The sequence below is a fragment of the Apus apus genome, chromosome Z, assembly GCF_020740795.1.
Source record: "Apus apus isolate bApuApu2 chromosome Z, bApuApu2.pri.cur, whole genome shotgun sequence".
Taxonomy (NCBI): Eukaryota; Metazoa; Chordata; class Aves; order Apodiformes; family Apodidae; genus Apus; species Apus apus.
Window position 1 is genome coordinate 12,288,082 of NC_067312.1, and position 26,451 is coordinate 12,314,532.

General features: G+C 40.6%; 1 protein-coding gene across 1 annotated transcript in view; it reads right to left on the minus strand.

Moving 5' to 3' along the window:
* Positions 1–26,451, minus strand: part of ADAMTS12 (ADAM metallopeptidase with thrombospondin type 1 motif 12) — a 160,837-nt gene that overhangs the window by 11,746 nt on the left and 122,640 nt on the right. Inside the window, exons 14-18 of the mRNA XM_051643449.1 lie at positions 24,448–24,568; positions 20,973–21,217; positions 19,535–19,676; positions 9,316–9,442; positions 2,085–2,295 (exon numbers count right to left, since the gene is read on the minus strand). Coding sequence (XP_051499409.1) covers positions 2,085–2,295; positions 9,316–9,442; positions 19,535–19,676; positions 20,973–21,217; positions 24,448–24,568 — 846 coding nt within the window. The remainder of the gene's footprint in view (positions 1–2,084; positions 2,296–9,315; positions 9,443–19,534; positions 19,677–20,972; positions 21,218–24,447; positions 24,569–26,451) is intronic.

Here is a 26,451-nt window from a genome sequence, read left to right on the forward strand (position 1 = left end):
GCCAATTCCTTTTCCACCAGGGTTATAAGAAATAGATTAAACACTTTTCATAAAAAATATCACTGACTGGCTCAGTGCTGGCTACTCACAGTGCCACAAACTCACTGTCATCACCCATGCAGCTCACAGATCCTTGTTAACTTACGAAAGGGATTTTTCATTTAGCCTTAGTGCAACCATCACATGATGCCAGGGCTCCTGGCATGTCTGTCCTAAATGACAGACTGAAAGTAATTAACCTTTCTGGCTTCTATTTAATCAGGAGCAGTGCTGCGTATAAAGTGTGCTGGAAGCTAAGGAGACCCAGTTCTTCTGTGATGTTTTTCATGCTAAGCCCCACAGGCACAGCCATGCCTTCAGCAGCACTCCCTCTACTAAAGACTTTCTGAAATTTCAACATACTTGTCTGGTTTGAGGTACTAAGGTTGGATGACTGGTTGGGTATGAATGGAGATGTTACGTACAAGACTGGAAGAAGTCTTCCTAGGATGTGGCAGAGCAAGACCAACTAAGTCAGCTGGCTTAAACCGGGTGCTCAACATGAAGTCATGAGCGATCGTTAAACCCTGGAATATCTAACCTTTTTTACAGCTAGTCTAGGTCGCCGGGCAGCAGGAACAACTTAGGTAACTGGGGCTCCCTCTGTTGTTAACACCTGTAAAATACCATCAGCTTTGCAGCAACAGGAGCAGGAAGGAAAGCAGAGTAACCTCAGAGTAGGTAAGTTCATTAGCTATTTTGCCTGTCCTTGCACTTTCAGCTGCACAGCATATTTAAAGTAAACAGAGCTATGCAAGATTACACCAGCTGCAATTTGTCTTCTGAAGTGATCTGCTAAAGTGTTTTGCTTATTGATGATGATGCAACTACTAATGTTGTTGCTTGCACAGAAATACAGCACACTTATTTTTTCAGACTTTGCTACTCAGATGATTTAGATTTGCATTCATGTGAGTTAAGAGGTACCTTCAACTGCATTAACATTTTGAGGTGATGGCAGTCTCCCAGAATTAGCTTTGGAAATCTCTGCTTTAGATTACGGTCATGTACTAAAAAGAGATTTCAGAATGGCTACAACACTCTGTCCTAATTATCTGCCTAATTAAGTTTGTTCAGTTTATAAGATACAGAATTATTTTCTAATAGCCAGGTAAGTTCAGAGCAGAAGATGTTCTGCACGTGTAAAATCTCTCCTTTACATCCACCAATAAAGCACATTCTGCAGTTACAAGTCTCTTGACAAATCACTTTAGTCAGGAAAAACAGTCTGTCCTATACTCCCCCAATTTCTACAGCTGCAGAAATTCAGTTTTGTCAGTAACTTGCAAATCTAATCCAATGACACAGGGACACCAGCTTTATTCCGTAACAGTATGCCATTTCTGTATAATTGTACTGATAGCCATATAGTCCCAGTATATTTTTTGCAGACAGTTAAAACATGGTAGCCACTCAATACACAAAACAATCAACATTTAGTGATGATGGTTAGTGAGCAGCATAAACCAAATTAATACTGTCACAAAATTCAGTTAGTCCATTATCCGAATCTGCTCTCAAACACAATAGTGAATTTGGTAACACAAAATTAGGAGAAAGAAGGGAGAGGAGTTTCCAAAAAAGCAACTATACTGCACTAAACTAGACTTCAGATTAATAATAAACATTTAGCTTGCATGATGTGGCAAAAACAACAAAGTTATGAATGCAAGAGATATGAATGTAAAGTATGTACAAAGGCTTCTTTGTAGGCCTACACACATGACACACAGCCTTGCCCCATCTGGTCCACAGCAGTAATAAGTATTATACAGATTTTTAGCATGCAAGCATGCTCTGTTCTACAATCCCAAAAGCTCAGCAAGCCAAACCCACAGAAACAGTTAACATATAACATTTGCTGAGGTCTTCAGGAAGCAGGGCAGCTTTTTTATTTCTGCACAAAGGACTTGTGAAGACACGTTAAGGAAAAAAACCCCAAAACTTAAAAAAGGCAAAAAAACTGGTAATTGGTTCTATCTGCTGATTATAATGGGAAATTTTGAAAAATAAAAAGTTCATTATTACATTTGACATGAATTTACCTCAGTCCAGTTGCTCACTGTCCAGTCAGATGGACACAAGACATCTCTGTTGCATGACACGTGGGTCTTTGGTTTAAGCAGGTGCTGACACTCTGTGACAGCCAGAGCCTGCTCATCAGATCCCACTGTCTGGATGCAAAGAACAGTTCGCTTCTTCTGGCCTGTTGGCCCACATGTGGTTGAACATTTCTGCCATTCTCCTGCCCACCATCTGAAAACCAGGGTGGGTAAGAAACATCAGAAAACTACCCGTCACAAGCACATTAAGGAAGAAGTCAGAGACAACAAGAGAAAGAACCAGTAATTTAAATTCTGGGTTTAGACACATGCTTTTCATCTGAAGCGCAGATCACTCAAGCTTTCCCATCTGCCCAATTGTCCAGTACCAGCCAGTCACTGGAAGATGCTGATTCCCAGACAGCAGTTGGCACCAAGTATTATGTTTCTACAATGTGTAAGAATCCGCTGAATAGATGGCCTTGCAAATCCAAATTTGAGGTACTGCTAGCAAGCTTAGTCATCTATTTACGCTATCCTATTGTTTATCTGTTTATTGCTATCTCATTATAGAAAGAGGTAGCGTTCTCATTACAAATGGGACTCACTGGAGTGTTTGTAATGACAGACCAAACATGGAGAAGGTGCCCTCACCCACGTCGATGCAGCCAGTAGTGTACAACTGCTCAAACTGGCCCTGCATTACCTTCAGAGGGAGAAGAACCAAGGCACCCAGTTCCAAAAACCAGGCAAGCCAGAGCTCTGCTGCATGCACCCAGGGGGGATCAGTGCGCTGCAGCGCTTTCACCTCTGGGCTGAGCTGCTGGGTCTGCACTAGGCTGGACTCTTCTGTACTGTGTTCCTTCAGGGAGCAAAACCAAGTCCCTTACATGTCTCTCTCCTGATTAACAGTGGTCTTCAATAGTGTGCTATGATGCAACAGTGCACCAAATGAAAGGTAAGTGTTTCCTCTAGTGCAGTATTTTCCAATGCAAAACACCTCGCCAAAAAGAGCTGTCTCCTTTACATTCAGTTTCCCTTTACCTCTCTCCAGCTTCATCCACCTATTTCTTCTCATACTGATCCAGAGTGGATCAAGTATCTGCATACCTGTCTTCCATGATAAGAAAGGATGGCAAAAACTTCTGAGTTTCTCCCATGTGAGAAGCACTGCCATAAACTGTGACATGTGTCTAAAGATTTACCTTTATACTTAAAAAAAATAATAATAAAGAAATAAAAATATTATTTTTCCTTCCAGTCTTGAGCACCCAAGGCAAGAACACAGCTCCAAGCTGCTGTATAAAAAATCTGACCCCACTGTGAACTCTAAGCCACAAGAGCTCCTAGACAATGTTATATTACTTGTTCCTGAGTTTTGAAGCAGGTCATGACAAAGCTTATGCTAGAAACAAAACAGGGATCTATTTAGAAAACAACCTTTCTAGACAGAAAGGTGGAAAAAAATTATTTTGGCTTACAGCCCACGCAATTTTATTTTATTTTTCCTTTTTACAGTTAATGGACTTACAAGCAAAATAATCCCATTGTGATAAACATGTAAAAGTTCAAAATATAGTTTTATAATAGTTTTTGCTCCTTGCTTTGTCTCCATCTTACTGCATTTCTGGCTTCCTTAGAAGCTGACACCCCCCTACCCTTTCTTCTGTAGCTTCCACGTTCCTTCTCTGTTTCCTGGTTAATTTTTTCTTCAGTCACAAATGAGCTGTCACTGATGTTGAAGGCACTGATATCTATCCCTAATAATTAAAAAAAAAAATAAATTCAAGCTATGCACACAGCTCATTTGTGCAACCATCTGCTGTTCTCTGGGGTACCTACACCAAACCTCCTTCTCTTTAGTTATGGATAAATACTGCATTTCCTTTTTAATTACCCTAGAAGCTCTTTTTGCTTTGCAGAAGACTGTTTTGTTACATGCTCTAGAAAGCAGCCTGTTGTAACTACAACCCTGTATGAGGTCTCTGGACACTACTGTAATGAAAGAACAAATTAATTTTTTTCCTTCTCCTGCCTTCTTTTGGATTGTTTCTTGCTCTTCCAGGCTTCTGCAAACAACAAAGGAAAACTAACAAGTGTTTAAAGATAACAAGCTAGCACAGCTCAGAAGACCACAGCAATAAAAAAAAAAGGTAAAAAACATTATCTCAACCTGAATCAAGTAATTTCAAGGTTGTTTTCATCTCTTGCATCTTCTTTCCAATTTTATCATATTTAGTATCTTGTACATTGCTGACAATTCTGCACAAATGCAACTTGTATTGCCCTATTAATTTTGATGGAACCGGATAATGTATCTCAAGCTACAGACATGTTGACACTACCCCCCTCACCATTGCCAAATGGCTCTGAGTGAGGGTTCAGCAGTTTGCAGGTTTAAATACCAAACTCCTAGCAATAAAGTTTCAGAGCTCACTACAGAACCTATCTTGATCAACAGTAATGATGCATATTAACCATTGCACGCAAAATATTTTTTACAGTCATGGAAGAAAGTAAAATGCCTCAAAGTTAGGAAATCCAAGAATTAAGATTTTATCCTATTGCACCTTCATGATTAATCTTAAATTACACTTAGTCATGTAATTTTCCTGACAGAGCTCTTCCTCATTCAGTGCAGGGAACAGATGGTACTGGTGTGCCAAGTACTTAATCGCCCAGTACCATGTTTACCACACACACTTCAAAAAACTTATTCTGACTGAAAGTTTAGTCTTATCAGTAACTGGAGTTTTTGATGGTGTACTTTCCTGTTTCCACTCCAGGATACATGCACGTGGCTTAAGCACTAAAGTATGAGAAATTTAACATGGAAGCATGTGCACTCTTGTCTCTTCATGGTTCTCACTCAGGACTTCCAGACTGCAGCATCGTAGCCAAACAGCAAGGAAGGCAAAGGAAGGAGAGCAGAACATCTACCATCCATTTGTCTGTTCTGGTACAGGATGCCCCAGAGCAAGTCCTGGACTACACAGAAGGGAGCAGCACCAAGTGACTGCTTTGCTAAAATCTATCTTGGAACTACTGCTATCTCCTCGTACTGCAGAGGTATAACCAAGACTGGAGGTGACTGCTGAACACACATCTAGAATTGACCCGACAATCTGAGATCCAAACATGTGACTTTTAAGTTGAAATCTTAAACTGTCAGACCTCCCAGCTGTAAGCCAAAGGGTGGAGGGCACTGCTAGACAGACTTAGCTTTGCGCAGGTTATAAACAAGGTTTTCCTTAGATGCCTAGCAAAGAAAAGGATATGGGGAAGAAAACCAGTAGGTAGTTGTGCTGATTGTGGTGACAGACTGGGACAAATTGGTGGGAACTGAAGCCTGATGGGAGCCACCATCCAATACTTGCTCCTTCCTCTGGTTTCTGATGGCATTTACCACTAGAGAAACTGAGTGGTTCTTAAATATTAATACATCACCTGGTCCCTGCAAAGTGACAGGACTATCTTATCTCCACAGGCAGCCATGGCATGGAAAGATTGTGATAACAAACAAACAAACAAACAGTTTGATTTAGGTAATTAATTTGTGTGAGCACTAATTTTTCTGAGGCTGTTGAAGTAGACAGCAGTCTGTATGCTGACAGCATAGCCTCAGTTAGTTTTCAGCTGCAGCTGTTAGTGCTCTGCTGTCCTCCAACCCAGCCTGGAACATAGGTCAGGAGAAAATTCAATATTCTCAGATGCATTCAGCTGCCTTAAACATGACCCATCTCTTTTCCTCCCAGGCCAAGTGAGTTTCCAAGGTCTGTAATGATTAAGGTGGGGCCTAACAGCCTTGTTCATTATACAATCACCAGCTATACCTACATGATGTGTGTTGAAAGAGATATGAATCCCGTTGAAAAAGTAGTAGCATGGCATTTTGGAATTAATGTTTGCTATATTCATGCCTATGGGGTTAAATGTTTCCTCCCTTACACCGTATTTTGTCACACCTAAAGAAAGACTGTCTTCTTTCAGCAGATACCACCATGGCACTTTTCACTCTGTATATTACAACAAAAACAAGATTTCCTATTCTTCCTATGCTACTAGAGTCTACTAAGCAGTCTGGAAGCAGGACAATACAGTAACAGCATATAAAACAAAAGGAGATCCAAAGCTCTTGTAAAATAATTTATTTATCGTTACTCTGTTCAAGAGGGTAGTCAGGTAAAAAAGGCTCCAGGCAATTCTTCTTATACGGGAGAGCAAAACTTTGATTCACAACACTGTCAGCAGTCAAAATACCACTCTTCCTCTTCAAGAAGTATCTATTGATTTTCATCATTAACACCTATGGAGCTAAATAGCTGCCTTCCAAAGAAACATACAACTGGAAAGCATATTCCACAGTATAACTGGAAAAATGGAGGCATTTATGCTACAGTCTCACTGTACTCCTGCTAAGCAGTATCATTCCAGTTTTACATGAATGATTGTACAACATTTTAACTCCCAACTGTTTAGCCAACTTTAATTTGTTCAGAGTCAATGTGGCATGTATGTATTGCAACATTTCAGATATTCTGTTTTGCTCCAGATGCATTTAGCAGAAAGTGTGGGAAAATAAATGTAGACCAATTCAGACAACAAACAAGAATGTTAAGAGTTGGACCTCTCAGAAGCCTGTCATTTAAATGGTTTATAATTAACTTCCTGAAATGGATTAATGAGATAAGATACGGTTTGTAAGAGTCACAAACATTACAGTAATGTCATTCTTTGCCTGTAGCTACTGTTTGATAAACTGCCTATATCTGAATTAGTGGCCTAGTGTCTAGTTTCATGTTTTCCATCAGTGGGATTCACCAGATCATAAGATGGAGGGTTACGCAAACATCCTTCTGGTTTTACACAGGATGTTCCTATAAAGAAAACTTGGTTCACAGTCGGGAAATGTGAGATCATCTCACAGTTTCAGTCCTGTGGCTGCACCATTAACTGCAGGTCCCCAGCAGAGCTGTGTTTAACAGCACTGCCATCAACTCTAGCACAGAATTTAGCCACCTCTATGGAATATTCAGTCTTTGCAAGGTTCACATGAACATTCAGTTATTCTGCACCATGCCAGATGGGAAAGTCACACCTTCCTCCAACACTCAGATTTGCTTTAGAATAAAAAATAAACAAACTTCACCAAGTGCTGTCTTGGATTTCAGATGAAGATGTGTAACAATCAGTCTGGATGAGAGGTGACACAGGCCATGGAAAGTAAATACCAACTAAATCTCGTGCTGGGACTACAGCCTGGAACAGAGACTAGATCTACAAAATGCAGGGCTTGGGAAGGGTGGATAGGACTGCCATCACTTCCATCTCTTCCAATAGAAGAACTTGGGGGCAACAAGAGAAGCTAGTGAGAGTCATATTCAAAATTATTAAAATGAGGTGGTGCCTCACACATTAGGCACTAAAGCTGTGGAACTTCTTGCAGAGGAAGTTATATATGGTAGAAGTTTTACAAGGTTGCAGAGGGAGGCTGGGCAAGTATGTGGAAGAGAGGTCCACTGGAGGTTACTGATTCGACAAGCCTTAAAAGCATCTGGAAATGCTTTGAATGAAACTCAGCTGGAAGAGTATTAGAAAGAGATGTAATTTATGCTTGCCTTGTTTTTACTCTTCCTTAGACATGTACACCCTTCTGGGAGCCAGAACAGGGACTTACAGAGTCCCTTGGTCAAAATGCTACAGTCACTCTTCTGTTACTAGGAGAAAAATGAATACACAACCTGACTCTAGAACTAAAAAAACACTGCACTTTGTCAGTATTTTGCTATCCTCAACAGAATAACTAGTGCATTCCTCTGCAGTGCAGAATGAGCTTGCGAAGCATCACTGAGGCAGGCAGCACATGAGAGCTTTTCTGCCTGCTCCACAGGAGAGCTTGGTTCATGAGTCACATAATTCTACCATCTGCCCAACATGGGATAAATTCTGCTTCCTCACTTTCAAGAGTAGGTCTGATTAATGCAGTCACTTAAAACAAATGCAAAAAAATTGAGTTCATTTGGACCTTTGGAATAAATAGCAGAGTTTGTAAGTGCTCTTAGTGAGAAAAAGCAAACAAACGTGTAGACTCGGCTCTTAACTAGTCATCTAGTTAACAAGCTTGATCTACTGTCAAATGATTTCCTAGCAATCTACAAATAACTCTGAAAGACTGCGAGTTTATGCTTTTAACAGTAATTTATAAAGGCTGCAAGCACAAAGACATAATTCCCAGAGGAGGCATCATATACTGTTGGAACGATACTTGGAAGCAACTAATAAAACCAACTGCTCTGCAGAATCTTTTACATTAAAGCTTCATGAAAGTCAGTGCTTGCAAATATAACATGATACACTTAAAAGGAATCATCGTAATGACTTCATTTTGATTCTGATTTAACCAGAATTACTAGGGAAAGACTGGCATTGCAAACAGCATGATAAACAATTAGCAAAGTCAATGAAAGACAAAAGCAAGATGTCTCAGTACCCGAAGCATGAAACTGAAACCACTAGTGATCCCTTCCAGTAAATCTGTGCCTGTTTTACAAGCCCACAGTTCTGCTGTCACCTGGAATGTATGCTGTGGTTAGTCTTCCTTACCCTATTTGCTAAACATAGTTGAAGATGTATTAAAATTCTGTTGTGGAAAAAGAAAAAATTATTCCCATGAGATCACAGAATGAAGAAAGGTTAAGTGCACTCTGTGGGATGGAAAAATAAGAAGGGACATGATAAAAATGTGCAAAATAGTAAGTGATATAAAGAGGGTATAATAATTAGTTTCCACTGCCCTCCCGTCCCTCAAAGAAAGGACTAAGGAGTATCAAAAGATACTTAAAAAGGGCACTAAAAGGCTCAAAAAAACATTTCTGCAAGTTAGGTTTTGCAATACACAACAACACATCACCAGAGTGAAGAAAATAAAAGGATTTTAAAAATAAATAAGAATTTATGTGGTTTAAGGCACACCTGCCCCTAACCTGAACAAAGTATCTGTGCAGAAGGGAGAGAAATCTTTCAGTAACCAACTGCTCAGTAACTTGCACTGGAAGCTTCACAGGGCAGCTCACCCCTCGTCTGCCCATTACTGGGTGTCTGCCACCTCGCTCTGAAACACTTGGGAGCTCCCACCATGGCAGGCTGCAGGTGCCCCACTAATCTGGCACTGGAAGCAACACCTTCCTTGCCCTAAGGCTGCCATTTAGCAGAGCCCCTCCCATATATCCCTTACCTGGGGGGACAGTCCTTTTCGTAGCATGTCTTCTGCCGCCCGTTTGGCTGGATGGCTGGGTCACAGAAGGAGCTTTTGATGACTCCACTTCCCTTCCGCACGCAGTGGGCAACCTGGCGCCGCAGCCCTGCGAGAGACACGGGACAATTAACCAATTAACCGCAGCCCAGGCAGGCTGGGAACGGCGCTGCAGCACAGGGAGCGTGGACTGGCCCTGCTCCACCTCCCAGAACACAGGAACAGCTGTGGAATTGATAGGATCACAGAACCATAGAATTGTTTTGGTTGGAAAAGGCCCTTAATATCAAGCCCAACGGTTAACCCAGCACAGCCAAGTTCACCACTACACCATGTCCTCTGGCACCACATCAGTAAGTTTCCTCAACACCTGCAGGGATGGCGACTCAACAACTTCCATGGACAGGCTGTTCCAGCGCTTGACAACACTTTCAGTGAAGAAGCTTTTCGTAATACGCAATACAAATCTCTCCTGGTGCAACCTGAGCCCGTTTCCTCTTGTTCTGTTGCTTGTTACTTGGGAGAAGAGATTGACCCCACCACCTGGCTACAACCTCCTTTCAGGCAGTTGTTGAGAGCAGTAAGGTCTCTCCTTACCTTCCTTTTCTTCAGACTAATAACCTCAGTGCCCTCAGCTGCTCCTCATAAGACTTGTTCTAGACCCTTCACCAGCTTTGTTGCCCTTCTCTGGACTCGCTCCAGCCCCTCAACGTCTTTCTTGTACTGAGGGGCTCAAAACCAAGCACAGGATTTGAGGTGCAGCCTCACCAGTGCCCAGCACAGGGGAATGATCACTGCCCTGGTTGTTGTGACCTCAGTGCAGGACCCAGCACTTGGCCTTGTTGAACCTCATGCAGCTGGCCTTCACCCATTGATCCAGCCCCTCCAGGTCCCTCTGCAGAGACTTCCTACCCTCAGGCACATCAACACTCCCCCTCAACTTGGTGTTACCTGCAAAGTGACTGAAGGTGCACTGGATACCCTTAGGCAGATCATTGATGAAGATATTCAAGAGAACTGGCCTTAGTGCTGAGCCCTGGGGAACACCACTTGCCACCAGCCGGATTTAACTCCATTCACCACCACTCTTTGGGCCCAGCCAGCCAGCTCAGTTTTTACCCAGTGAATTGTACACTTGTCCAAGCCATGAGCTGCCAAGACAGTTCTGTTGAATGCTTGGGCTAAATCAGGTATGAGCATCCTTTAATCCAGCTGAAAAGGTGTTAAGCAGAACTCTTTTGGACCAGACAGCTCAGTAGAATGCTCTTCTCTGAATCTCAATTTAGTTGTCAACCTGAGAAAGGGCTCCTGCAGGCCCTGAAGCAGGTTTAAAGAGCTAAGAATGGTACTTGGATTACTCACAGGCAAGAAACTCAGCGGCAGAAGGGTATTCACAGCAAGGCTATTTTTGCTGACCTTTTCTTTGTACTTCTGGGGAGGCTTTTCAAGTCAAATAGAAACTCAATTTTATCAGAAAAACTATAACTCTGTCACTCCTAATACTGAATTATACTTTTAAGAAGTTCTAGTACAAATCTTGACCAAAAATGATGATGCCATAATATGATGGAGAAAATATTTTTTCTGAATAATGACTGCACAGCACTCAACAGAAGAGGCAAAGCACAGTACAGATAAGAGACACAGAGACATTTCATATATACAATCTGGCTTAGTTCCACTCAAAAAAAAAATCCCACAAATTTAACAAAAAGAACCATGAACCAAAACACTGCATTATCCTAGTGCAAATCTAAAGAAAGTCAGTTTCCTGGGGCTGCTTTCCAGAGTTTTGCAATAATTTGAGGTATATCTTGTGCTGCAAACTTGATGTAAAAAAAGTATTACCGTATTACAGGTTGCAACTAGATTGATACAGAGGGATTAAAACAGTGGCATTAGGCCCAAACAAATCCCAAGGCCTGAAAAGATAACAGAAAGCTAGATTATTAACTCTTGTTAAATTAATTGTGCTATTAATTCACAGCAATTCATATGCAGACAGTAAGTTACTATATCTCTGTGACTTTTATCCTTCTCCTGGGAAGCCAAGAGCTTAACAGCACTGTTATTATGGTGTCAGGGAAATGTCTTAGGATACTCTGCAGAATGTATGGGAATCAAGCTTTTGGTTGCCTTACCCTTCCTTGTAATTTGTGTGGGAAAATGTCTTGAAGATAAGAACAGTAATCCATTAATAATAATTTTTGGGAAATATGAAAATAGTCCGCTATACCACATACACTTATTTTCCTCTCTACAGCAATATCCCCATATATGGCAACTAAAATGTATTTCCTAAAATTTCATGCTAGCATTATGGGTATCTTGCTTTAAGTAACTTCACTGCATTCAACTTTCTTTCCCCTGTCCAAAATTTAACAATCTACTTAGAAAAACAACAACAACAACAAAACAACCAAACAAAAAAAAACCAACAGAAAAAAACAGAATGGCAACTCTAATACTAGAACATCCAAAGCCAGTAACAGAGGCAATTCTTGCTGGGAGAACTGAGCATGGACTAGATGTATGAAGGGAAGGTTGTAGTCAGAAAAGGCTTCCACAACACAAAGAAATTTAAAACTTTCTGTGCATGTGTGGGTCACTCCATAGAAGTAGATGGAAACCTGGATCTCATTTTTATAGCATCTTAAGACATCAGGTCTGTGACACAGTGAGGAAATGCTACAGCTATTAGAATACTTTGAGACTTGCAGCTGAGACATGTAAAACATTTACTGACAACAGCACAGGATTTGATGACTGAGTCCTCCAGTCATACATGAAGGTTGGTTTGTGATAACAAGGATTAGTTTTGCCTAGAAGGCAGGATTAAAGAACTGCAGCTCTCTGCTCCCACTAATACTCTTCACTAAGGCATTCAAGCTCCAGGATACACGATGTGGAAGTAGCTCCATGACTCTGCAGGGTGGCTGGATGTATCCCTCTCTTCTGCCTAGGGGACTTCAAGCAGCAGAAAGCTTTTTGGTTCAGCGCAGGACTCCCAGGAACAAGTGCTCTCTTTTATGCTGAGAAAAATGTAACTGCAATAGCTAGCAATCCTCCTGCTAGCTGTAAAAAAAGTAGTTCACAGGAATATGTTTCTGTCCCTTTCAAAATTATGATATGTTGCTGTTACAAATGCAAATAAAAGAACTCTTTCACTTTGATAATTTTTTTAGTGTCATTTCAGCTGCTGTAATCAATTTTAAAACCATCATAAACCTTTGGAAAGGTTTTTGTGGCTGTACATTCTCATAAAATGTTTCCTGGTTGCTGGTACCAATAAATTTATTTATTCACATAAACAACTTTTATTATGAAAGCTATTTGAACTCCCACTGTAGTTTCAAAATCTGGAAAGTTCTGTGATGGGTTTATATATTTACAGAAGCCAAAAATGCAGTTTGTTGTTGTTTTTTTTTTTTACCCTCTGGGTATGGTCTGCCAGCCAGTTCCCCACCCACTGCACAGATCACTTGTCAAGGCTGTAACGAGTCATTTTCTCCAGGAGGAGGCTGTGGGGGACCATATCAAAAGCCTTGGACAAGTCCAGGTAGATGATGTCCATTGCTCCCCCTGCATCAACCAAGCGGGTCACCTTGTCATAGGTCACTTTGTCACAGCTGGGACTGTTCAGCCTGGAGAAGAGGAAGAGGGGAGTCCTCATTGCTCTCTACAGCTACCTGAGAGCAGGCCGGGTGTTGGCCTCTTCTCCCAAGTAATAGAACTCCCCACCAGAGGAAGTTCAGATTGGATATTAGGAAAAGTTTCTTCACAGAAAAAGGGGTGAGGCACTGGAACAAGCTGGCCAGGGAGGTGGTGGAGTCACTGTTCCTGGAGGTGTTAAAAAAATGGGTAAATGCGGCGCTTCAGGCATCACGGGGATGTAGGGCTGACATTTGGACTTGATGATCTTGAAGGTCTCTTCCACCATTGAAGACTTCATGATTCTGTAAAAAGCTTCTATATGTATGTTGGTCACAAGAAAGAGTTGGGAAACTGTGGGTCCCCTCCAGAAGCAAGTAAGAGACCTGATTACCTGGGCTATGGAGAAGGCTGAGAATCTCAACAATTTTTTTGCCTCAGTGTCCCCAGTGTAGTCTAGTCTAGTCTAGTCTGTCCAAACTAGACTGTCCAAGCTACAGGAGGCAAAGTCATGGACTGGGAGAAAGAAGATCGGCCCGTTGTAGAAGAGCAGGATAGAGATAATCTAAAGAACATGAATGTGCATGAGTCCATGGAACCTGATGAGATGCATCCATAGGTCTGAGGGAACTGGTGGATAAAGTTGCAAAGGCACTTTCCATTATATTTGAAAAGTTATGGTGTTCTGGCGAGTTCCACTGACTGGAGAAGGGGAAACATAACCTCCATTTTCAAAAAGGGGAAAAAGGAAGACCCAGGGAATTAGAGGCAAGTCAGTCTCAGCTCTGTGCCCAGCAACATCATGGAGCAGATCCTCCTGGAAGATACACTAATAAACATTTTAAATAAGGAGATGACTGGTGACAGCCAACATGGCTTCACTGGGGGAAACCATGCCTGACAAATCGGATGGCCTTCTATGACAGGGTTACAGCACTCCTTGACAAGGGGAGACCGACTGAAATCAGCTGCCTAGACTTGTGCAAAGTGTTCAACACTGTCTCACATGACATCCTGGTCTCGAAATTGGAAAGACATGGTTTTGATGGATGGACCATTTAGTGGACAAGGAACTGGCTGGATGGTTGCACTCAAAGAGACAGCTTGATGTCCAAGCATAAACCTGTGACAAGTGGTGTTCCTCAAAGTTTGGTACTGGAACTGGTGCTGTTTGACATCTTTGTCAGAGACATGGACTGTGGCATTGAGTGCACCCTCAGCAACTTTGCTGGTGATACCAAAGTGTGTGGTGAGGTTGACACGGTGGAGGGAAGGGAGGCCATCCAGAGGGACCTTGACAGGCTTGAGAGGTGGGCCCATGTCAACCTCATGAAGTTCAAGAAGGCCAAGTGCAAGGTCCTGCACCTTGGTTGTAGCAATCCCAAGCACAATTACAGGCTGGGCGGAGAATGGATTGAGAGCAGCCCTGAGGAGAAGGACTTGAGCATCTTGGTTGATGAGAAGCTCAACATGAGCTGGCAATGTGTGCTTGCAGCCCAGAAAGCCACCGTGTCCTGGGCTGCATCAAAAGAAGTGTGGTCAGCAGGTCTAGGGAAGTGATTCTCTCCCTCTACTCCACTCTCGTGAGACCCCACCTGGAGTACTGCGTCCTGTTCTGGATTCCCAAACATAAGACAAACACGGAGCTCCTGGAGAGAGTTGGGAGAAGGACCACAAAGTTGATCAGAGGGCTGGAGCAGCTCTACTATGGTGACAGGCTGAGAGAGTTGGGGCTGTTCAGCCTCAAAAAGAGAAGGGTCTGGGAAGACATCATAGCAACCTTCCAGTACCTGAAGAGGGCCTAAAGGAAAGCTGGGGAGGGACCTTTTACCAGGGCTTCTAGTGATAGGTCGAGGAGGAATGGTTTCAATCTGAGTGAGATTTTAATTAGATACTAGGAGGAAATTCTTTAGTGTGAGAGTGGTGAGGCACTGGCACAAGTTGCCCAGGGAAGCTGCGGAAGTCCCATCCCTGAAAGTGTTCAAGGCCAGGTTCAGTGAGGCTCTGAGCAACCTGGTGTACTGGGACATGTCCTTGTCCATGAAGGGGGGCTGGAACTAGATGATCTTTTAGGTGTCTTCCAACTCAGACCATTCTGTGAGTCTATGTACACAAGAGCCAACCTTCACATTCTTGGTGTTGTAAAACTTAGACCCATAATCATGAAGGAAAATTCAGTGACCTTTGTTTTCTAAAATCAGTGCTACAAGTTTAGTACTACATTTCAGTTCAGGAACACCTGGAGGTTATTTTGCAAAGCAGGCCTGAAAACAATGGTGAAGGATTTAGAGGGCACATAACAATTAACCCCCCCAACAAGTCTTACAGTGGAGTCATTCTGCAAAGCTTTGAAAATTTGCCAATTAATGATGTTATCTATGGAGCAGCAAGCTGTTGAGATTTTCTAATACTCTCTTCTAGTTGCAACTCTGCTGCACTTCTTTTTATGTTCAAAACCACTCAAAGCTAGTTCTGAGAAACACAATTAAATCCTTTAAGCAAGGACGAAGGATTTATACTTGTAAATTCTAACTGACCATTATTTAAAGAAAGAATAATAGGTAGTTTGTCTAGAAATAAACCTCAGTGAGGCACTACATTAATCTTCCTCTAAAAAAGCTTAGGGGCTTTTACATGCTCTTTTGACAGTAGGCTCTGGAGGGACAGGCTCTTGGCCAAAGGGTGCAGCAGTCTGCAGGACACTGCTCAGTGTGCAAAGAAGCACCTTTCTGCATAAAGTAAATGGCAGGCAGAGAGTCAAAATACCCTGGAGTGATGACTGAGCAGAGCCTACAGTTTTTATTATGAATTAACCCCTCTGGCATTTGTTTGCCATGAAATTATTGCAATGTAATTACTGAACTGTCTTCTGTATTGCCAATAGGTATCAGGGACTGCAATGTGTTCTGTCCCCAGCAGGCAGCAGTAGGTATGTTTGCTACAGAAAACATTGATATTTCAGAAAATATTTTTTCCCTGTTGAATAGTGTTATTGTAGACTGGCTAGGCTCACTCTTTGAGACTACAAAAGACATGGGCACATGCAGGAAATTTAGGAAAACATGAGCATATTTGCATCTTCTCTTTCTCAGTTGCAATGGACCTGGGGAAGGATATTGGTCAGGGCACAGCACGATGTTCCCTTGAGGCCCAGAATCTTTTGGAAAACATCTTCTGGGAGCTAACCTGGGTTAATTGTGGAAAGGAAGAGATTTACTCGACAAAGTTATTATTGATTATTGTGTCTTTTTCCAGGCAAATTTCCCTTGCATAAGGAGATGTATCACAGGGTTAGAACTGTATTTTTTCTCTTAGGACAGATGAGGCTTTCTTGCATCAGTGCATTCCCATGCCTGTAGCCCCACTTGTCACTCTCTAATTCAGCTTCACTATCTTGGCTCCAGAAAGCATTTGTTTGTATTGTCCTGATCTCTGTAGCTACAAAAGATGAAAGTGCCCTTGGATTTACTTCTACCACATTGATCAGTCACTATGAGAGACTCTACGCTGAATCTTTAGGCAGGTCCAGATTTGTCAAGAGAACAAAAATCTAGGTGAGTGTGAATTTTTCCCACTGCTTGTGACTGTCAAAGTTACTTCAACAGTTCACCTTTCTTGGCCCTCCCCTTTATCTGGAAGAAACTATTGGTTTATTTACCAAATTATAGCTGCAAAATTCCTTGAAGCTTATTTTACTAATATCTTGTATCTAAATAAATGCAATTTCTCTCATCTCCTTGACTCCCATGCTAGGCTTGTCTTCAGTAAGCCTTATCATGCAGCACACTGATAGCAGAAAATGATGCCTACTTCAATGCACTCTACCTTACAAACCTTTCAAAACTCTTTAGATGCCTGAGATTTGGTACAACAGGTCTGTTACTGCCAAAGGCTGTATGCTCAGATAAAATCAATTTCATCATTCAAAGCCAGAAGTCTCTTCCGTGGGAGTCAGAGAAGCGTGTTGCTTAACCCAGCAACACTGGGAACATTCAGTTCTGCCTTCTGGTCCTGAACTGAACTCAGGGGGATCAAACCACAATAATGCATAATTGTGTGACACAATCGTGCCTGTATTCCCTGCTAAAGGTAGCAGGACTTCAGAGTTTCTCCAAACAAGGATGGAGAGCTAACAGTTTCCAAATACACTTTCCCTGCTCTTTTTTTTTTTTAGTGCAGCAAGGCTTCAGGTATTTTTGTGGATGCATTTGCGCTCTGATCTGGGCATAAACCTGCTGTTTTAAACTGGTGCTTAGTGGTGCTTAGGAGGGCCAAGAAGCTCAGACTGAGTGCCAAGCTAATATGACAACAGCACAGCCCGTCCACATTCAGACAGCCTGGAGAACAATCAGATGAAGCATCAGGTACACGCAGGAAACTGTAGAAATACTGTATTATCCAAACTCCCCTCTTTCAGATGATGCACTGAAGATCTGTACCTGGGTTTCCTTTTTTTCTGGGCAGGGATTAAGCAACAATACCCTGACTGTACAATATTTTAGCAGATTACATCCTCCTTTAGACCTGTTCAGTTACTTTTACAAATTATGCACACCAGAGGAAAGAAAGCAAAGGGTGTATTAATTTATTTTCTCTTGTCCCTGAAGGAATGTAGAGAACTGGGAAGGCTTCTGTGCCCTTTTTGAATTGTGATGCACCTCTTGGTTCCCCTGCAAACTCCTGTCAGTAGGTCCACAATCTTGCCTGAAACACGTAATTTTTAATCATGCAAAGAAAAAGACAATGAGCTCAAGAAGTATTTATTAAGAGCCTAAACACAGTAAAGAGGGGAAGCCACTTATCAAATAAAAAATGAAAAAAACCCACCCATATCCTGCAGTCTTCTACTTAAGTAATCCATGTGACAGTTAGAAATCAAAGCCAATCACACAGTTCTTTACCCAGAGGATTATAATTTACTTAGTGAGAAACAGTTCTGGGAAAAGTGCTGCTCATGTAAAAAAACCCCACAAAACCAAAACAATATAATAAACAGTTCCATAATACTTTTTCCCTCTTTTTTTTTTTTTAAATTTTAATCATGTTAATTGTTTAATTAAATTATAATCACAGCTAGGTATCAGAACTAAAATATACAGCATGTAATTAAGCAGAACACCTATTCTGGATACCTATTTAAAGGCAATGTTTTTGAGGGGTTTTTTCCACTAAGCAGAAAGTACGTGGTATTTTGTGCTAGAGACTCTTCTTAAAAAAAACCCACCCCATCCCCCCATAGAAATAGTTGCACAAACATATACATATATGTATATAGAAACATTTCTATAGTACGTCCATCATATATATAATTTTTTTTAATATAAAGGAATGTGTTATCGCAATGGGGTAATTGACACTATTCTTCTAGAACTCTTTTAATCTTCTAAAATTAAGGCAACACAATGTCCTTTGTGAAAATCACTGAAAATGCATTATTTTAGTGACTTCCCTGACAGGAAGGTTTAAAAAATAGTTCCTCTCGTAATCATCACTGCTTCTAGGCTCCCAACTACATTTGTTACAACATTTCTTTGTCTTTTTCTTTCCTTTTGGAAGTAGCTAAAGAATGCAGTAATTATCAAAAAAACCCAGCAATATCCTAGCATTAGGAAAAGGCTTATTTCATGTTGTTTGTCCAGTGACTCTAACACTGATCTTCTGCTGCTCTGTACAGTTTTCACACAGATGGTCAAAGAATAAGGTTCCCTGCCTATCTCCAGGACTTCTCTTCTGTCCAGTGAAACTCATTAATTAATTCAGACAGGAGACTGGAATCTCTTCCCCCCTCAGGTTCAGACTTCCTTTCATACACAACATTCTTCTCATCTTTTAAAAATTATTTCCACAAAAGATGGATAAAAACCTTGACTTTTTAAAGAAGCCTTCAGGTTTTTTATCATCATTGGTTTACTGGCAGCATTAACTTTATCTCATTCATCTGTTGACTTTCTAAGAGACAGTTTTCTGCTAGCATTTTCTGTGCGTTAACAAAGGCAAACTTCTAGACCTGCTGCCAGATCAGGTCACTGTTCTTCTGTGGTTTAACAATGCTGTACAAAACAATGTAACTGTTGCCATTCCCAAGCCATTGTATTGAGCATGGCAAAGATATCTAAGTTCTCAAGACTGAATTACCAAAGTAATTACAGAGAAATGCACAAAATGCATTGTTGCTTATCAAGGCAGGACAGAAACAAAGAGTATTTTTTGTAGTTAACATATCGGAAAGACTCAGTAGGGAAAAAAGATTATGTCATAAACTAGTATTGCTTAGTGTGAATAATACTGGCAACAAATTATGAGGAAAAGTATAGGTTTTCATTTTGGTTCACAGAAGCCGAGAATTTCAAAAAGAAACCCACTTGACCTAAAGGATTCAATACATTTTATTTTAAACCCAAAATACATTATTATAACCATGTGATCTGATTTCTTGTCTAATGCAGATTAAAGAACCTTACCTCTTTGAGAATGCTGTCTGGATAACTTGAAAGTACAGATGAGATCTGCCAAGGACAAAGAGTAAGGGAAAAAGAAAGCAAGGAATTACCTCTTCCACAGGTAACACTGCAGGCTGTCCAGTCTCCATACTGCCAAAAATACTCTGGCTCTCCAATCTCATTCTCATGACTCTCTTCTTTACGTACAGTATACTCATACTTGATTCCAGGGTTAGTTTCTTGAAAAAGTAGCTGGAAAAAGAGTGTTATTTCTTCAATTACTTACAATTTTAACAATCTACGGGCTTGAAGCTTTCAATGCATGAAAACAGAAGAAACAGCGAGGCTTAAGGCAATCCCCTTTGGAGACTACTACCAGTTCAGAAAAGCAGACTAGCAAAACTCCCATTTTTGCGCCGACAGCGGCACACGTATCTTCCTTCCTAGGACACTGTTGCTTGCCACGTGCTTTGGCAAGCATAGGTGGGAGTAAGTGGGTCGGCAGAGCTGGCATCCTATTGACAGTAAAAAGACAAAGCAAAGTCTGTCCAAGGCACTGCCAAATGTGCTGCTGATTAAGAGCTATTGCCTATCATCATTATAATGTTCCTACCCTTCTGAAGTAGCTGTTACAGAAGAACCAGTAGGTCAGAAAATTACTGACTTCATTCAGATGCTGCTTTAATATTATTTTTCAGTGTTTCTGGATTAAGAAGGAAAATTCCAATTGGGAAGAGCCCCTCAAGAAATCTACCTGTCGACTGATGAGAGGGAGATATGAAAAAAATTGTCATGGGATAAAAGACTTCAGCACTGAACCTGTGTGTCTTCTCCCCAGATGTTCAAAGTGTTAAAGTGGTTCCCATCACTTAATACTTATTTTAATTGCATGGTGAGTACAAAGGCAAATAACCCAGGAAAGATACATTCAGAGAACAAACGTGCAACTCAAAACTATTTTGCAGAATTAACAGAAGTTGGTTACATTTAAGTGAGAATCTATTAACCAACAAAGAAGAAACAAAAGGGAGCAACCTCAGTGGATACTAAATGGATCCATTTCACTTACCATGAACAGTTAATCCATCTATCTAATGCTGAATTTTCCTGATCAGTGCAAACTGTCACTGATGTCAGCCCTCCCTTGCTCTCACTGTTCATAGCCTGACATCAGCTACCTTTTTGTGATAAACAGTTGCCTTTCCTCTGGGTATGGTTCACATCACAGCCTCCTGTTGGTCTAAGCTAGCGCAAAAGACAAGGAAGTTAGAGCAAAGAACTAAAAGATACAGGTGGCAGGATTCCTAGTGGTACCACTGGATTATATTAGTTTATAGTAGTCATCAGATTTTCAGCCAGGATGAAGAACCCTCTCAAACAAGGTGTTAAATTTCTTTCCATAACAGTTCAACTGATTTTTGTGAGACAGCATGCTAATACAGTAGTTTACATACAAATATGCATATTTTTCCAGCCTCAGCTTCAGAGCCCAAGCACACTCTGCTGCCATTCAAACCCAGCAGGTTCTGCTAGTGATCTCCGATTTACCTGAATCCATATTGATTCATTGGTGGGTCCTGGAGCAGTCAGATTTTCTAGATCCCCTGTTCTGTCATACTGAAAAACTGTTCCTGCCACTTTGTATTCACCATTCCACTGGATGATAAAGCCTCCATTCAGGTAGTATTTTTCTGGGTCTTTGCTTCGCACCGCAAGGAAATTTCCTGCTTCTGCAACTTCCATGACTTTGATTCCCCTTGCACCTTTTGGAATTAGACCAATATCAACATACCCTAAGAGAAAAGAGAAGTTGACAGAGGTGAACAATGGAAACATCATCGCATTTTACTTGTGTGCAAGATTATTGAAGTATCAGCTTGTAAACATAAACAAATATGCTATCACAGAGCTTGTACCTCAGTTAGAAGAGTGACTTTGCAAGCAAGATTTTCCAGTATCATTTGAGGAATATGAATACAAATTGTGTTTAGGCAATGACAGTGGCATTTACAAGGGATGCAGAGACACTCTTCTGAGCTCCGCCAAGGGAAATCTACTCAAAACATGAGCACCAACATCTCCATAACCACACCCAAGGGCTCTGGCATATTGCAATGTGAGTAATCAAGAGAAATGCCAGAGAGTCCCAGCAAGTTAAGTGTGTTGTCAGAAAGGTATTTCCAACTTGCAAGGAACATTTTCATTAGTCACCAACATACAGGTATGTGCATAATTCCATGTACCTTCTCTCAAGTAATCTAATTTTCCCATGCCTGTTTTCCATAGACAGACTTGCTACATAAACCGGAACATTATTCAAATGCCTCAAATTACTATAATCAGTCAAACACATGTTTATAAACTACTGATATTCATAAGGAATTTCAACAACTCTTCATGTATAATGTTATCTGTAAAAAGAGGAGTTTGGTATGTGTTAAAAATGAACCCAGAGCCTGAATTACAGAATTCTGTTTGCACCACAGGCAATATATGACACCAGGCTCTCTGCTTCTCACCTCACAGGGAACTCCTATTGCTATCACTCCTGAACTGTAAAAATAGGAATTTCACATAGAAATTTGAACACAAACTCAGACACCCTTCTTCCTATTGCTCCTGGCTGGGCTTTAAGAATGGGATAGATAACAGCTCTACAATCAGGTACCCTGGGAGCGTGAGCTGTGGTTTGTGATGGTTTACTTCAAGACTGGAACATACCTGTTTTACCATTCTCATACCCACAGCATGAAGTCACAGCTGAGACTCAAATCCTGTTCACCCTTCTTGTGAAATAAGGTTATCACCTTGGTTAGTCACTCACATGAGGAAGATAAAAAACATTTGGGTATACTAAGCAATCTTCAGTATCAACGCCCTCCACCTACCAGAAGCACCTATATGCTGGACAACAACCTGCTGTCATAAATACAGGCCATAAAGTCTTTAACATCTGAATTTTATTTTCAGCTCTTTTGTGGGGTGGTAAGTATTGGTTCTAATGTCGTATTTTGCTTATGCTACAAAAAAAGGATCTATTTCAGGCTCTTCCTAATTATATCAAGAATTTATTTTTTTATATATAATTTTTTTTTTTTTTTTTTTTCCTGACTACTTATGTTCAGGAGGGCAAGTTTTCTGGATGTTACCTTTTGCAAGTTTCCTAGACTGACTGTGTAAATCCAGACTTTTCAGTCCTTCATAAGTAAAGGAGTAACAAAACCTGGAGAATTACTGTATAACTTCTAATGTAGGAAACCAGCAGTCTAAGTCTATTATAAGTAGCCAAGGTCTAATAATTCTCTCAATTCATTCAGTGTGGAGAAGTGTTATGAACGCAGTGTGTGATTGTGTAACTAAAGACTTGATTAGAAGGCATATTCATAAGTGGGCCAAATTAAAACAGCATGGAAAATCTTAATGGTGTCATGTCCTTGACACACTGGTGTTCTTTTCCAGTAGGTTTTTTTTTCAGATGTAATTAGAATAACATTTTTTACAACACAAAATATAAAATCAGTAAGACATTATTTTCTTGTTGCTGTAACATAAAATCTGTATCCTAGCAAGTTTCTGCGTAATTATTTTTTTATGAATGACCTGCAGTTGCTCATAAACCTGATTTTAAATGTATTGCCACTGCTTTGAGATAGATGCTACTGTCTGGTCAATGTATCACACTCCCTTCTCCCTGGCCCTCCCTTTTTTCACTTGCTAAATTACCTCCTGATTTCCCAGAACCTCACACTAATTCCCAACGAATGTTATCTGCTTGTGAAAGCAAAGCTAATCAGCAGCAAGCTTTTTTTGTAACTCAACATAATAAATTATTGTTTAAAAATTATGTGAATGGTGTTTATGTAATTGTTTCTGGTTATATGGTTTCATCTGATAAGGATCTAGAGATCTGAGATTCAGTAACAATCACAATGTCAGCTGTAAATCCTGGTACATCCATATTGAGGGTGCTACCACAAACCAGAGAAATGGCAACTCTCAGATACTATTAATATTTTAAATTAAAATTAAATCTATAAGCTTCTAACATGGACGAGTGTATCAATGAGCCATAAATTATTAGCACAAATAATATTTGTGCAAATTTCTGAAAAAAACCTCACAAGCATAAAAGCCAGCCAAAGCCACAACCTCACTGCAGTTTCTCCCTCCCCACTAGCATGGTATCAATTACTGCTCTTGAGACTTCTCATCACTAAACCAGCCTTTTCCTTCAGCCACAGTCCCTGCTCTAAGAACATTCTCCAGTGCCTTGTTTTCTCATCTCTTCCCCTCCTGTCCTGGTTTCCCATTCAAAGCTGTTTATCCTGGCTGTCTCTTCCATTTCCAACTCACTGCCATGGTTCTCATTCAGTTTTACTCTCCCACTCCCCCTTTAAGACTCTCTGGCTTCCATTCATCCCACACGAAGCAACTTAAGAGCCTGAATGTCTCACTGCAGTTAGTAACGAAAGGCTCAGTTTTCTGACTGATGTTTCAGACCACCTTAACCCTACATGGAGTCCCTTTTCTCCCCTTTCAAGCCAGAGGCATTCCACAGAAAATTTTAGAGCAACCAGAAATGTAAAATTCTGCACAGGGAAGAGATGACACATGGTCACCAGAGCCAGTGGCATCAGCTTTAGGACACTTAGAAATTAATCCCAAAACCACTCACTTGAGCATTTTTTTGGTGTTTTACAGTCTCCAGAGATTTGGTCCAGATTTTACAAGGTGGTAAATTAAATTAATTTTGTAAATGCACTTGCTGTTTTGGGTTTTATTTTATCTGTGTAACTTACATAGTGCTTGTTGGTCTCTGACATCATTTTTATTAGACAAGGTGAACTTAAAAAGCACAGACAACAGATCTTTTCTGGCAGAAGCATAATTCACTGTGAATCATTAATTTACAATTTCCTATGCAGATCAATCACCCAATTTGCAATGAGAAGCAGGTAATCCCTTTTTCATGTAGATAAATCACTTCACCAACTGAAGAGTTTAATAAAAGAACTCATTTTACCAAATCCTTCACTTTGATTAAACATCATCTTCACTGTACGACAAGCTGAGCCGTCTCCCAGGCAGACTCCACACTGGTCTTCAGTAGCATTGGAATTTATCTCATAATCACAGCCAACAGTCTAGAAGGAAAAACAGTTTCAGAATAAACGTGGCCTCCACAATTAAATACTTGGGAGTTAATGTATAGCTGCCTTCAGTGTAATTTCTCAGAAGGAGGAAAATCAACTTTGTGGAAGAGTATAAAGCCTACATAACCAAACTGATAGCAGAGATTGTTGTATCTCCATAAAACTCATGTGTATTATATGAAAACAAACAAGCAACAAACCACCACCCTGTTGTGAAACACACAGGAGAGAATAGTTACTTGAGATGAAAACGTGCCACACAAATGTCCTCAACATCTAGGATTGGCCAACACATTTAGGTTTTTTGTCTGGTTTCTTTTTAATCATGGATTTCCAGGAATACAATGCAGTGACAAAACTTAAATTTCCGTGTCAGCTTTTTGTGGTCCTCAGGCAGTGCAGAATCTCTACTGCAGTCAAACCTCCTGACATAGAAGAATTCTTCAGCAGGCATGAAGCTGCTTCTACTGCTTGCCAGCATGGGGGATTGGGCTAAACAAATATCTGGTAAAGACTGATTTTCCTGTTCAGAGAAAGGAAGAAAGTGGGAGAAAAATTTATTTATACTGAGTCAGGACAAGACTTCTTCCTTGATCAAACCAAACTTACTGTGCACCAATACCTTTAAACTTCAGCAAAATCCTAATTTCCTTTTGGGGTGTTTTTTGCATCTCTTTGAAAACTAGTAAGGTTGCAGAACACAACCTGATGTCCAACACTTAATGGTTTTTAATAGGTATCTGCTGGCCTGTGCTTTATACTAACAGCCCTAAGTCTGTTGGTATGTAAAGTTTCTCTCAGCTGATTTTTGTCAAAGCTTTAGATGTGACACTTGCCAATTTCTCTAACACTCTTGATGTATGAAAATCTTGGTATCCACTCTTTTGATTCTGATTTTATTTTACATTCAGTAGATCAGCTACCGTAATCTTCTGATGAGAAAATCTCCTGCCTAATATTTTTCCATCATTTTCAGCTCAAGGAATACCTAAGCTTTTCATCTGCATGCCACTGATTCAATGAAGAGCTAGGGAAGCTGCAAAAAGGGAAGCAAGGGAAGGCCTCAAGTTACAAATGGTAACATGGTGTTAAACCACATCATTTGCATTCTTACATTGGATTTAAAAAAGACTCATTCATCACTTAATGCCATGACTTAGTCAGCACCTTTGACACCTGTACCAAAAAACTATGGCCATCCAAAAGGTTCTGCAGCAGCCTCAGTTTTTCCCTCCTTTCAGTGAAGGTTACTTTCAAAAAATGGAAGGTTTTGCAGCGTTTTTCACACAGAGACATCTCAGCACCCTGAACCACATTTATGAGCAGTACAGAATGTTACACAGATAAGCATACATTAAGGTGACTGCATTTTTGCCTTCAAGCATGAAGCTATTCGACCAAGGATGGATTTAATGAAGTATTAAAAGTACACAGATGCCACTGTGATAAGAGCAGGATGTTTCATTATCTTGCCAAGACTTTGGATCTGACTCTCGACCTGCTGTCTACAGACGCACTTGCAGTTTATTTTTAATACTTTGTAAGAGTTTAAAAAGGCAGGTAGGTAGCTATTAAAGAGATGCATTCTGACATATATTTATTGTATTATGAGTGTATGTATTCGTTAATCACCTACACTTGGTTAGTAAAGTCACTGTTATCAGATTTATTAGTAGGCCTGAGGAGTAGCCAGCCTCTCTGGGGATTCCTGAAAGTTGAAGTTTATTTTCTATTGTATGCATATATGCACTATTAAAAAGAAACCTGGGGAAAATCTGGAAATGATAGCTTTGCTGTTCATGTTCTGCTCTTATACAACATTATTAATGAGTGTTTTGATGCTTCTCTTTGGAACACCTTAAAGAGAATGATTT